This window comes from Panthera uncia, chromosome F2 (genome assembly GCF_023721935.1).
Source record: "Panthera uncia isolate 11264 chromosome F2, Puncia_PCG_1.0, whole genome shotgun sequence".
Lineage (NCBI taxonomy): Eukaryota > Metazoa > Chordata > Mammalia > Carnivora > Felidae > Panthera > Panthera uncia.
Genome location: NC_064812.1, coordinates 47959033 through 47973957, shown reverse-complemented (window position 1 = coordinate 47973957; position 14925 = coordinate 47959033). Strand labels below are relative to the sequence as shown.

At 32.5% G+C, this 14925-nt stretch overlaps 1 protein-coding gene across 3 annotated transcripts in view; it reads left to right on the top strand.

Annotated features, from left to right (window-relative positions):
- CNBD1 (cyclic nucleotide binding domain containing 1) overlaps positions 1-14925 on the top strand; it is a 453327-nt gene that overhangs the window by 213573 nt on the left and 224829 nt on the right. For all 3 annotated transcript variants that reach the window (XR_007458475.1, XM_049633177.1, XM_049633176.1), the window contains exon 5: positions 2412-2557. Coding sequence is in view for 2 of the 3 variants with exons in the window: in XM_049633177.1 (XP_049489134.1) it covers positions 2412-2557 (146 nt within the window). In the remaining variant the exon portion in view is untranslated. The remainder of the gene's footprint in view (positions 1-2411; positions 2558-14925) is intronic.

Here is a 14925-nt window from a genome sequence, read left to right as displayed (position 1 = left end):
ACACTGTTGTATGTGGTTGTATGATAACTCATAATGATAATAATGATAACAATGACACTATTAATTAAAAAAACACCAACTCCTTACTACTAATAATAGTTTGGGCATTATAGTTTTCCAAACATCTCTCAATGTGTGAATTTTTCTTTCTTGTTAATCCAATTTCTTTACCAACAGCTTTTGTATATTCAGCGTAGGCCAGAAAGCTGTGGTAAGGAAGGAGTGGGTATAATGCATGTAAAAATGTTCCCGACAAATAGTAAAGGTAGAAACTGAGAGGGAATTGAGAAATTGAGAAATTGAGAAGCCCACTTTTTAGACCTGAATGTCTTGATTTATCATCCTGAGGATGGTAAACACATGCTTGTATGTTAGAATCAGTTGAAAAGTTTCAAGGGGATTCAGAACAATGGACGGTGCTGATCATTTGTCAGGGTTTCTGATCTGTCTCCAGTATCTTCTACATACCAGTAACCAAATCAAAGTTTCTGCTCTAGACATTGTTTTTAAGTCCTTGATTATTTCTTCTCCCTGTGCCTGCCTTTCTCTTAATGTAGGCTAACCACCTTAAGTTCTGAAAGAATAGGCTTGGTTGAGAAGGCAAAGCTTTTTTTTTTCTTTTTTTTTTTTAGTATAGAGAGAAAGAGAGAGACAGCATGGGTGGGAGAGGGTCAGAGAGAGATGGAGACACAGAATCGTAAACAGGCTCCAGGCTCTGAGCACAGAGCCCCATGTGGGGCTTGAAGTCACAAGCCTTGAGATCATGACCTGAGCCAAAGTTGGACACTTAACAGACTGAGCCACCCAGGTGCCCCAAGAAGGCAAAGCTTCTAAGAAGATCTTTGGCACAGGTTAAGTGCCTATATGTAATTAAGAAAACTTAATAGACCTTTGATATCAAGTCTCTTTCAATTTTTAAATTTTTTTAATGTTTATTTTTGAAAGAGAGAGACAGAGTGGGAGTGGGAGAGGGGCAGAGAGAGAGAGACACACACACACAGAATCTGAAGCAGGCTCCAGGCTCTGAGCTGTCAGCACAGAACCCAACACAAGGCTTAAAATCAGGAACCATGAGATCATGACCTGAGCTGAAGTCAGACACATAACCGACTGAGCCACCCAGGCACCCCTCAATTTTTTGTTGTTGTTGCTCCTGCATGGGAGCAAGAAACACTTGGCTTTTATAATCATGCCCTGCATTTCTGGATCTTCTATATTGCTTTTTATTTATGCTTGAAAACTGGCCAATTTTAGCCAGCTAATAAGACATTGCAACAAAGAAGTAACTTTGAGCAAACAAAACAGTAACTTCCGGGCTCTTTCCAACTACTTTCTGCGAGACAGCTGGTTTCTGAGGCACTTGGTATGCCTTCCAAATTATTTCACGCAACTAATATAGCAAACGTTTTGCCTTTTTTTTGGCCTGTGATATTAATGCTATTTTTAATGCTAATATTTATTACTGCATCTGAAATACACACTTTTATCTAGGATGTTAACTAGGAAGCCAGTTTTCTCAAGAATATGTCTTAAGACTAACTATTACACTACACTAGTATTTTTCCAACTTTTTTACTACAACCTACAACAAAAAACACAATATATATTATCATCCAGTAAAATGCACACACAAACACATGCATATCAGGAGGCTCAACTGGACATCACATCTAAATTGGAACTGTTTCTGGCAAATTTGAGTTTATCCAAAATTCCATTACCAAACTGATTTTTCACAATAGAGTTTTTTAAACTGCTTGAAAAATACTGAGCACTTAGCAGTAGGATGATAGGTGAGACTCTTGAGAACTTAGGATAACATTAATTTTGTATCTTTATTATGGTATTATATTTAATAAAGAGGGAGTTTAATGATTGAAGCAAATAAATATCATCCATCAAATGATGAGTGTGTTTTATTTAAAATTACATATGCATTTTTCAGTTAAAGTATTTATCAAATGTTAAATTGCAGCATCATTTGCTCTAACTTTCATAGTACTTGGAAAAGATCAAAAGTATACAATGGGTAAAAAAAAAATCAATCTTTTTACTATATCAAAGATGTTTTAATTATTATGACAACTAATAAGAAAAGATACAATCTTACTATTAAGGCACTGAGTTGTCTATAAAAAGAAGGTAAAGGCATTATGTAATTTCCTGAAGTTTAAACTTTCATGGCTGAAACTTATGCATCTTAGTGTTGCAAGGAGAGTAAATTCTAAAGTTGATTACCAAGACAAAATAGAATATCTTCATAGGTATCCTTAAGCAAGCCTTAAATAAAAAAAAAAAAAAAAAAAACACAAATTTGAAAACTTAAAAATCAAGAATTTTTTTTGGTTTGTTTCTTTGTGTTTAAGCTGCATTTTCTCAATTTGCAATCTTTTTGTTGTTGTTACTTTCAGGCCCATTTACAGGACATTGCGTGAACACAGAACTGTGTGGAAGATGCTGAAAACAATTCCAGATTTGACCTCTCAGCTAACTGATGAGCATCTGAAAACACTTAGTAGGAGTGTCATTTCTGAAACCTGGGTAAAAGGCAGCACAGGTAACAGACTAATCTGGAGGGAAATTTGGCAACATAAAATGTATGTCACTATTTTGAATTCTCTGTACTATTCATATTTTCACTTGATATGTTAAAAGTGTACCGTTTCGGTGTATTGTGTTTATAGTTGTAAATAGTGAAATGAATAACATTCCACATTTTAGTACATGTTTTAAAGATATACGCTAGTATTTTCTCCACCTTGAGTACGCATCAGAATCACCCAGAGGACTCATATTGCTGTGTTCAGTTCTAAAGTTTCCAGTTTGGTAGGTTTGGGATGGAGCTTAATTGTCTTTTCAGTAATATTGCAGGTGATAGTGCTAGTATGGGGACCATACTTTGAAAACCACTCATTGATATACACATTTGATTACAATCTCGCATTTATTTTCAGTTATGACAGTAAATGGCCATGGCAATTATTTGACTTATCCAGATACTGACCCAGATATTGGGCAAAAAGAACTCTCCGGACAGATTTTGGTTTCCCAATTTTAAATTTCTAGTCCCCTTATCAAGGATTTATTGGACGCATTAATAAAAGTATTTTATATTTTGATTTTTGAGGGGTATACAAATGTACACACACACAAAGTCACATGTGCATCTAACCCAACAGAGTTCAGCACCATTTTCTGCATTTGTCAAATACCTATTAGAAAAGAAGAATTAAGTTTATTTAATACATTCTTTGTGTCAGGAGATATCCCTTACTTATTCCTCATAGGAACAAATAAAAGAAATTATTATTATTCTCTCTGGTTGAGGACCATAAGGCACAAAATATCATGCAGAATATTTCTGATTAAAATTAAATTTCAAACATACTTTAGCCTTAATGCTAACCTCATTCTCTGTCCATTATGCCACTGTTTTTATACAGAGTCTCTTCTGGGATCATGGCATTTAAAATCTAACTGTTTAATTTTGGAGAACATGTGTCTATTGAAATATGTTATATGTGTATTGACATGTTTCAAGAGTTTTCCCCCAATGGCCATCTCTCATAATTAGTTTCATTTAATCTGACATCAAGCAGCAAAAATTAAATCATAGGAGTTTTGCAAAGGATAAAATGATTTTGAAAGGCAAGAAAGAACATTCAAAATTGCTTTGCATTAGCTTGAGGACAGTAATTTCAAAATTAATTTGTTTTACCCTAAATCCCTGAAATTATATTTGTTATGGTAAAAAAAAGATATGGAAACAACCTAGATGTTTTCCAATAGAAGACAGATTGCATTATGATACATCTTTTCTATGGAATAGAAGACTACATTATGATACATGTTTCCAATGAAATCCTAGGCAGTTGTTAGGAAGAATGATCTCTGTATATATACACATGAAAACTTACTAAACGTATTGACAACAGTGGATACAAATAGAATAATTGTGGAATTATATAAATAATATGATCATATTTTCACATATTTATGAAAAACTTGAAGTTATAGATATGTAAACATCTGTATATATACATATATAAAAACTCATAATAAAAAATACGTAGAAGTAGATCCAGAAAGCACTCCAAAAATAGGCATTTTAAAAATCGTTACCATGGTGGAGGGGAGAATTGAGGGAGTGAAAGGAAACAAGTTTTCTTTTATATATATATTTGCATTGAATTTTTCACAATAAGTCTATATTCTTGTGTTAGTGTTTGTAACTACATATTTGTTTTTTTCAAAAGTTTTTAAAATTACAGCTGGAAACAATAACTATTCTGATGGTTCTTATAACTTGGGTGATTGATTATTAAAATGTGAACTTCCATTCCTTGACAAACACTTATCAACTTAATTTGATCTTTTATATTTAATGAGGTTTTTCAATTCATATTTCAATAGAGCTTTTTGAAACACTTTATTAAAAAATGTAGAAGTCTTTGTCTTTACATATATCTGTATCAAAATCCTTCTCTTGAGTTTTTAAGACATCTGATTCTGACAGCCAGTTCTGTTTCATTATCAAAGCAGTCAATTCATTAAATATCTGACCTTTGTAAATCTCTTCCTTCATCCAACTTTAAAAAAAGGTGCAACAAAGTGTCTTTCTCACTCCCTTTTCTTTATTCATGTATGTCTTTCACCCCCTCTGCTATTATTTAAAGTGTTCCTCCTAGTAGCTCCTTGTCACCAGGCTGCTGACTTCAATCTGTGGCTGAGGCTTTGGTTTCTCGCCTGCAATTCCACACAGCTGTTTGCTCTTCTGTTCTCTTCTGGAAGGTTCTTTGGAGCTTTGTTATTTAAAGCCGCTTCCTAAACTCACCATTTACTCACTCATCTTCTCATTCAGTTTTCTTAAACAATAAAATATTAACAGGGATAACAATATTATTTAAGTACTGATTTTAAGTACTGAATAATACATATATGTCTCTAGTTTAAGTGAAATGGAACTAAAACATAATTACTATGAGATTACTTATTACTTATTTACTATATTAATATTACTATATCTAGATATTACCTATATTACTGTAATAAAAATTATATAAACTATACACTAGGTATAATAATCTTTATGCCATATATATCTATATATATCTATATATGTACATATATCTATATCTATATCTATATCTATATCTATATCTATATATGTTACTTAATTCAAGTAACTTCAAGAGTTTTCCGTTGGATCCCTTATATTATGGCCTGAGCAGCAGGCATTTTTATGATTGGCAACCTAAAGCTCACGAAAGCTGAGAAAATTAGCTTACTTGAGAATTCAATTTAGTGGCTAACATGGAATTAGATCCTAGATCAAAATTTTATTACTATCTACCATTATATTAACATTGATACATTTCCATGAAATAATTATTATAAGGGATTTTTTCTTTTATATCTATATCATCTTTACTGTTTTCTTTTTGAAGTCAGTTAAGTCTTAACAGTGTTATTTCTCTTTTATTTCTTTCACTTTATTTTATTTTATTTCCACCTTTTATGAGGTTATTTCAAAAACACCATAGTTCTTCACTTAAGTAAACTTTTGTATTTGTTTTTAATGCTAAAAAATATTTTTATATTACTAAATTTTAACATTTTTTTAGCCTGCATAGACTTTCTTTTCTGTTGTGATTTAAATTTCATACAACATATAAAAACACAGTAATGGGGCACCTGGGTGGCTCAGTCAGTTAAGCATCCCACTTCAGCTGAGGTCACAGTCTCACAGTTCATGAGTTCAAGCCCTGCATCAGGTTCTCTACTGTCAGCACAGAGCTCACTTGGGATCCTGTCCCTGTCTTGCTCTGCCCTTCCCTCAGTTATGTGCACATTCTCTCTCTCAAAAGTAAATAAAAAACTTAAAAAATAAATTAAAAATAAATTAATTAAAAACTAAAAACACAGTAGCTAATTCTCATAGAAAATTTAGTGGGCATCTTTTCCATAAGTAAATTGACCATAATTCAAATAATATGCTCTTACAATAGAAATAGGTAAATATTTAGTTCTACCATAAAGATTAAGAGTCTCTTAAAGGCAAACATGGTCTTGAAGAATATGCATTGATCCTAAAGTATGGATGTGCTTTCACTGCAACTACGGAGTTCCCTATGATTCATGAAGTTTTGTCCTTGAAATCTGGCCAGAAATTTTTTTCAGTATTTATCTGCATTCTGAGGACCCAGTTCCATTTCTGTCTTTCCCCATCCAAGAGATGGTTGTGAGAAAATTAATACAACAGAAACAAAAAAGCCCTTCAATCACATGGCAATACCGAAGACCCTTTACCTTGATATTTATTTCTCTAATATTGCCATTGATTCTTACTTTCTTAAACAGTGAAACTTATAACAAGAGATGATGTTAAAAGTATTCAACACCTGGGGCGCCGGGGTGGCTCAGTCAGTTGAACCTCCGACTTCCGCTCAGGTCATGATCTCGCGGTTTGTGAGTTTGAGCCCCGCGTCGGGCTCTGTGCTGACCGCTCAGAGCCTGGAGCCAGCTTCGGATTCTGCGTCTCCCTCTCTCTCTATCCCTCACCCACTCGCATTCTGTCTCCGTCTCTCTCAAAAATAAATAAACATTAGAAAAAAAAAGTATTCAACATCTGATCAGAAATCAGAACAGGTGCTACCTAAGCACAATAAATACCTACTCTGAGCAGTTGGTACAGGAGTATTAGTAAGCAATACCAGCCACATGTGCATAATTTCCTCCATTTCTGTTATTGGAATATTTTCAACTAATAAGAAACTACTTTTTTTTTGCTTTATATAATTGCACTATTCAGTATCTAGAAATTGATAGTTTTTTTAACCTATCTGATTTTATTTAGATAATAGTCAGAATGGAACTAATATTTTTCAACCTCTCTAGGCTAATTTTTGGATTGGCATATTTCAGAAGAGATGACAGCATTGCCAAATTATGGGGAGTTGTTTTTAAATAAAGTTTTTTATGTACTTTTGTTATATGTGCAAAAACCCCAATGTGGTATTGTGCTAAATGCTTAGGAAGGAAAACGGCATAGAACTGGCTTCCATTTCATATAATAATATAAACATAAATAAGTAAATTTATGTTTATATTATTGATAATTGTATATTATTTAACAACATGTATTGTGTGTTTGATATGTGCTAGTGACTGTCACTGGAACTTATTTTATAATGTGGGAAAAAAGAAAATAAATAGAAAATTAACACATAATATAACTTCAGGAAATACAGTCTATGAAAAAAAAATAAAGCACAGGATTAGAGAAGGGCTAGAAATTGGAAAAAAATTAAAAAAAATTTTTTTTGATGTTTGTTCATTTTTGGAAGACAGAGAGAGACAGCGCACAAGCAGGGGTGGAGCGGAGAAAGAGGGGGACACAGAATCTGAAGCAGGCTCCAGTCTCTGAGCTGTCAGCACAGAGTCTGAGTCAGGGCTTGAACTCACGAGCCAGGAGATCATGACCTGAGCCTCAGTCGGACGGTCAACTGACTGAGCCACCCAGGTGCCCCGGAAAAAAATTTTTTAATGATGATAATAATTACATATTTTATTTTATTTTTTTATTTAAAAATTTTTAAGTTTTTATTTTAATTCCAGTTAGTTGACATACAGAGTTACATTCAACAATTCCATAATTGTGATTCAATAATTCCTAACATCACCTAGTGCTTATTACAAAAGTGCACTCCTTAATCCCCATCACCATTTAAAAACCCATCCTCCCACCTACCTACCCTCTCTAAACCATCATTTGTTCTCTATAGTTAAGAGTCTGTTTCTTGGTTTGTCTCTCTCTCTCTCTTTTTTTTCCTTTGCTCATTTGTTTTGTTTCTTAAATTCCATTATGAGTGATATCATATGGTATTTGTCTTTCTCTGACTGACTTATCTCATGTAGTGATTATACTTTCAAGCTCCATACATATTGTTCCAAATGGCAAGATTTCATCTTTTTATGGATGAATAATATTCCATTGTGTATATATGCTAATCGTCTTTATTCATCTATAACTGGACGGTTAGGTTGGTTTCATAGTTTGGCTATTGCAAATAATGCTGCAATAAACATAGGAGTTCTTGTATCTCTTTGGATTAATGCAATTAATAGTGCAATTACTAGATCGTAGGGTAGTTCTACTTTAATTTTTTGAGGAACTTCCATACACTGTTTTCCATGGTGGCTATACCAGTTTCCTTCCTACCAACAGTGGAAGATTGTTCCTTCTTCTCCACATCCTCACCAACACTTGCTGTTTCTGGTATTTTTTGTTTGTTTTGTTTTGTGAAGCGATTCTGACAAATGTGAGGTGATATCTCATTGTAGTTTTGGTTTGTATTTCCCTAATGATAAGCGATGTTGAGCATCTTTTCATATGATTGTTGGTCTTCTGTATGTCTTCTTTGGAGAAATTGATAAGCCTCTAACCAGACTCATTAAAAAAAAAAAGAGAGAAAGAGGACTCAAATAAACAAAATCACTCATGAAAGAGGAGAAAAAACAATCAATGCCACAGAAATACAAACAATTGTAGTAGAATATGAAAACCTATATGCCAACAAGTTCAACAACTTAGAAGAAATGGATAAATTCCTGGAAACATAAACTACCAAAACTGAAGTAAGAAGAAATAGAAAATTTGAACAGACCTATTACCAACAATGAAATTGTATCAGTAAAAAAAAAAAAAAAGTCCAGTACCAGATGGCTTCCCAGGTGAATTCTACCAAACATTTGAAGAAGCATTAATACCTATTATTCTCAAACTAATCCAAAAAAATAGAAGAGAAGGAAAACTTCCAAATTCAATCTACGAGGCCAGTATCACCCTGATACCAAAACCAGATAAAGACACCACAAAAAAAGAGAAGTATATAGATGCAAAATCCTCAACAAAATAGTAGCAAAGTGAATTTAACTATACATTAAAAAAATCATTCACCGTGAATAAATGGGATTCATTCCTGGGATGCAAGGTGGTTCATATTCGTAAAACAATTAATGTGATAGTCACATCAGTAAGAGAAATGGTAAAAAACCACATGAGCATCTCAATAGATGTAGAAAAAGTATTTGACAAAGTACAACACCGATTCATGATAAAAACTCTCTGCAATGTAGGTCTAGAGGGAACATATATCAACATAATAAAGGTCTTATATGAAAAACCTACCCCCAACATTATACTCAATGGTGCAAAACTGAGAGCTTTTCCCATAAGGTCTGGAGCAAGACAAGGATGTCTACTCTCACCCCTTTTAAAAATTCAGCCTACCATTGGAAGTCTTGGCCACAGCAATTAGAAAACAAAAAGAACTAAAAAGCATCCAAATTCGCATGGAAGAAGTAAAACTCTCACTATTTGCAAATGACATAATACTATAAAGGAAACCCTAATGATTCCATCAAAAAACTGCTAGAACTGATACACAAATTCAGTAAAAATACAGGATACAAAATCAAGGTACAGAAATCTGTTTCATTTGTATATACTAAAAATGAAGCAGCAGGAATTGAAGTTAAGAAAACTATCCCATTTACAATTGCACCAAAAACAATAAAAAACCTACAAATAAACTTAACCAAAGAGGTGAAGGAATGGTAGTCTGAAAACTATAAAACACTGATGTAAAAAATTGAAGACGACACAAAGAAATAGAAAGACATTCCATGCTCATGGATTGGAAGAAAAAATATTGTTAAAATGTCTATATTACCCAAAGCAATCTATAGGTTTAATGCAATCCCTATCAGTACACCAACATCATTTTTCACAAAATAATTATATATTTTATATAATATTTATTGATCTGACACTATTGTAAATTATTTATAAGTACTATGTCCTTAATACTTTCAAAACCCTATGACGTGCATGTTATAATCCTTATTTTATAAAAGACAAACTTGAGAGAGAGAGATATTAAGTTAAGCTAGACAAGATAATACAGGCAGAATGGTCAGATAACACATAAGATGCCTTGCTATGTTAACATGCAAAATAAGAATTGAAAAAGTGATACTATTAATTTAATATTTGAAAGGCAATAAGACTTTTGAAAGTAACACTTTCTTCAGTGTTTTAGGATGACATTTCCTAAAGAGTATTCATAGAGTTCAGCTGCAGATAATGGACGTTAAAAGAAACAGCTGTAAAAATAAACCAGAGAAGCCCTTTTGAAATGGCATGGTAAGGACTTCCAGAAATCCATAAATGCACAGAAAATATTGGCAAAACGGTCATTATCAAATTTTCAGAATTCTGAAAAAGATCTACAACAATCCAAGATACATTTATTCAAGGACAATGGTGGAATCTTGGTAAGAAGAGTGAGTTTTACAAGCATTTTGACTTGCCCTCTTCCCATCACACTATAACTTAGTTCTGCAGTAACCTGAACAGCAGCAGCCTTGCAATTATGGTCGCCATGAAAATCAGCAACAGCCACTGAAGGTGGCAGAATAGGTTTGGATCCCTCTTCAAAGTTCCACCCAAGAGATTTGTCACAATTTGATCTGTCTCTTGGCTTCCAGGAATAGGCCCATTCATAGAGGCTATATATTAAAACAAACAAACAAAAGCAAAAACAAGTCAACTAATCCCCAAACAAGCAGAGGAGAAAAGAGATATTAAATATTATGATGATCATAAATGGAATAGAGAATATAAAAATAATAGAGCAAATCAAAACCAAAATTATGTTTTTTGCAAAGAATAAAAAAAACAATTTACCTATATTTATTAAGAAAAAGGAGAGAACATTCGAATTACTAAAATCAGCAATGAAAGTGTGAACATCACCATTGACCTTATAAAAATAAAGATTATAAGGGAATACACAATAACTATATGCCAAAAAATTATATACCTTAGATATAATGAACAAATTTCCAGAAAGATACAAACTATCAAAACTGGTTCAAGAAGAGATAGGCTATCTGAATAGATCTATATCAAATAAATATGTTTAATTAGTAATTTAAAAAATATTCCCACAAAGAAAAGCCCAGATCCAGATGGCTTCATGTTGAAGTCTACCAAATATTTAAAGGAGCATTAATACCACAAGCAACAAATAATCTGAAAATAAATTAAGAAAGAAATTCCGTTTACAGTAGCCTCAAAAACATAACCTATTTAGGAATAGATTTAACGAAAAAGTGTAAATAAATAGAAATATCTCAGTGTTCATAGATTGAAAGACCTAATTTTGTTTATATGGTAATACTCCTAAATTGTTATACAGATTTAACACAATCTCTAATACCAGCTGTCTTTTTGTAGGGGTTGGTAAGCTGATTCTAAAATTCATATGGAAATTTAGAGGGCCCAGAAAAGAAACAACTTTTTTTGGAAACAAACAACAAAGTTGGAGGACACACACATCTGATTCTGAAACTTACTACAAACCTACAGTTTCAAGGCAGTGTAAAACTGCCACAAAATAGATATAGAGACTAATGGAATAGATTGAAATGCAGATATAAAGCTTTAATTTCATGGTCAATTGATTTGCAACAAGGGTGTTAAGAAAATTCAGTTGTGGAAAAGATAATTTTTGCAACAAATGGTGCTGGCACAACTGGATATCCATTCACATGCTAAAGAACGAAGTCAGACCTTTAACTCATACCATATATAATTACTAATCTAAAATGGATCAAAGACCTAAATGTAAGAACAAAACTATAGAATTCTTAAAAGAGAATTTACAAATTAATCTTGGTGGCCATGGGTTAAGCTATGCTTCCGTAAACATGACACGGAAAGCACAAGTGACCAAAGAGAAATTAGATAATGTGGACTTTATAAAATTTTGGACTTCAAAAAGCACAATCAAAAAAGTGACAATGCAACCCTTGGAATGGGAGAAAGTTTTTGCAAATCAAATATCTGATAAGAGACTCATCCAGATTATGAAGAACTCTTACAACTCAATAATAAAAAGCCAATTAACTCAATTGAAAAATGAACAAACTATCTGAACAGTTACATTTCAAAAGAAGATAAACAAATGGCCAAAGAGCACATTAAAATGCCCAATATCATTAGTCATTAGAGGATTGTATATCAAAACCACAATTATATACCACTCCATACCTAGTAGTATGGTTTAAATATAAAAAATAAACAATAATAAATGTTGAGGATGTAGACAAATTGAAAGTCTCATACATTTCTGATGGGATTATAAAATGGTGAAGCCACTTTGGAAAACATTCTGACAGCTCTTCAAATGTTAAACAGAGAGTTATCATTTGATCCAGCAATTCTGCTCTTAGATATACCAGATATTATGAAAACATACACTTATTTGAAGCTTGTACACAAATGTTCATAGTAGATTTATTCACAATAGCCCCAAAATGGAAACAGCCCAAATTTCCATCAAAAGATAAATGGATTTTTTTAAAATATGCTATATCCTCATAATAGAATGAGGATTCTATTTGTATTTGGCAATACAAAAGAATGAAGTACTGATACATGCCACTATCTGAATGGATCTTGAAAACATTTTGCTAAATGAAAGAAGCTAGTTAAAAACAATAGATATTTATAATTTCACTGATACGAAATGTCTGGAATAGGAAAATTCATTTGAGACAAGAATTAGTAGTTGACAGAAACTTGGGGAATGGGGCATGAGGCATGAGTTTCTTTTGAGGATGATGAAAATATTCTAACATTAGTGTGTGATGCTGAATGTATGTCTCTTTGAATATACAAAAACAACAAAAAGGAAAGAAAAAAAACACTGAATTATACATTTAAAAAGAGTGAGTTTCATGGAATTTGAATTTTATCTCAATAAAGTCTTTAAAACTTGAGGTAAAATTCACATAATATTAATGATTAATCACATTATTTTTTTTAAATTTTTTTTTAATTTTTATTTATTTTTGAGACAGAGAGAGACACAGCACGAGCAGGGAAGGGGCAGAGAGAGAGGGAGACACAGAATGTGAAGCAGGCTTCAGGCTCTGAGCTGTCAGCACAGAGCCCGACCCCGGTTAGGGCTCGAAATCACGAACTGTGAGATCATGACCTGAGCTGAAGTCGGACGCTTAACCAACTGAGCCACCCAGGCGCCCCCGATTAATCACTTTAAAGGGTACAATTCAGTGGCATTTAGAACATTCAAAATGTTGTGGAACCATCACTACTATCTCGTGCCAAGATATTTTCACCAACCCAAAATGAAACCCAAAACACAACAGCAGTTATTTTCCATTCTCCTTTTCTTAGCCCCTGGTAGCCACTGGCCTGTTTTTTATCTCAATGGATTTACCTATTTTGGAAAATTCATATGCATAGAATCATACAATATGTGACCTTTCATGTCTGCCTTCTTTCACTTCACATGTTTTTGTGGTTCATCCACATTGTATCATGTACTTCATTCTTTCTATGGCTGAATAGTCATTGTATAAGCTACTGTTTAAAGTACTTTTTTTGAAGCAGTCAGAAACCATTGGAGACCATTAATACATTAATATATGCCAGCACCTGGAGATCCCTGAAAGTTGAGGTCAATAAACTTTAATAAATGTTTAACATTAAATATATAAAGAACAAACAAACCAACAGAAATTAGTTTTCTGAGGAAACAGATTTGTGGAAGTTCAAAGACTTCAATATGCCAGCATACATTGAATGTTTCTTGCAGGATACTACATAGACACTAAATGATTGCTGAAACAAGTTACCTCAGTGTTTTCCTTACCCCCCTCAGGAAGCAGCTCTATGCAGCATACCTGGGGAATACTACCATAGGAGAAAGAAACTTCTTCCTATTAGCTTTTTAAAAAATATCTTATGTTAGAGTAACAATGTTTCATGATGTGTATATTTCTTAACTACTTTTAATCATTTGATAGATGTATCTTAGCTTTGTAGGACTGTCCCTTTCTTATGTTTGAAGACTGAAATTCAGCCTTACTAGTTCAACTCTAGTGAAGGGTTAAACCAGGGCCTTTGAATCTGAAGCCAACCTTTTGTTTTCTTTTGCCTTTTCCTGCCTCTTCAAGCAAAAATAAAACATGAAATAAAATAAAATAAAATAAAATAAAATAAAATAAAATAAAATAAAATAAAATAACATAAAATAAAATAAAATACAATAAAACATAACATAAAATAAAATAAAATAAAAACATAAAATAAAATAAAATAAAATAAAATAAAATAAAATAAAATAAAATAAATAATTCGTTAGGTAATTAAATTCCTGCACGTCTACAATATCAAGAAACAGTGTTTTTAAATGCATATCATCAAAAAGTTCATGGAGCAATATGTAGCATTAACTGATACACTTCTTTTATGCATAATCTAGAATGTCTTTGCTCACATAATGGATCATAAAAAGCAATGTTGCTTTTATGATCCTTTCTAGTGTGAGAAGAGCTCTGCATGGTGATGCTCTTATCTACCAACAGAAGAATGGTTCTTGATGTGATATGTCCTTTTCATGACACCTGGATTTAGTGTTTAATGTAAATTTCATCTTTTAAATGTTCAGAGTACAGTGTGACACTTTGTAAAAGTGACACTAATAAGAGGTTAAGATGGTTTTTTAGTGGTAAAGGAAAATATATAGAACTGTTTATTTTAAAACAAGATAGAACATTGAAAAATGTGGTCTTAGGGAAGATAATGGTGTTTAGTTATCATAAGTCAGAAGTTAGAACACGTAAAATAATAAAAGTTATTTAAATGATGTATTGGCCCCAAATTTGGTATTTTGTAGAGGAAATTAGTCAAATCATCAGTCAGCTTTGTATCCACAAAGTTTTTCCCACGAACTTTAAAAATTTACTAAAATTTACAAATTTAGTATTAAAATGTGGTATAGCTTAATATTAGGAATCACAGTGAAATTTTCCAAAAAAAATATTTTGAGT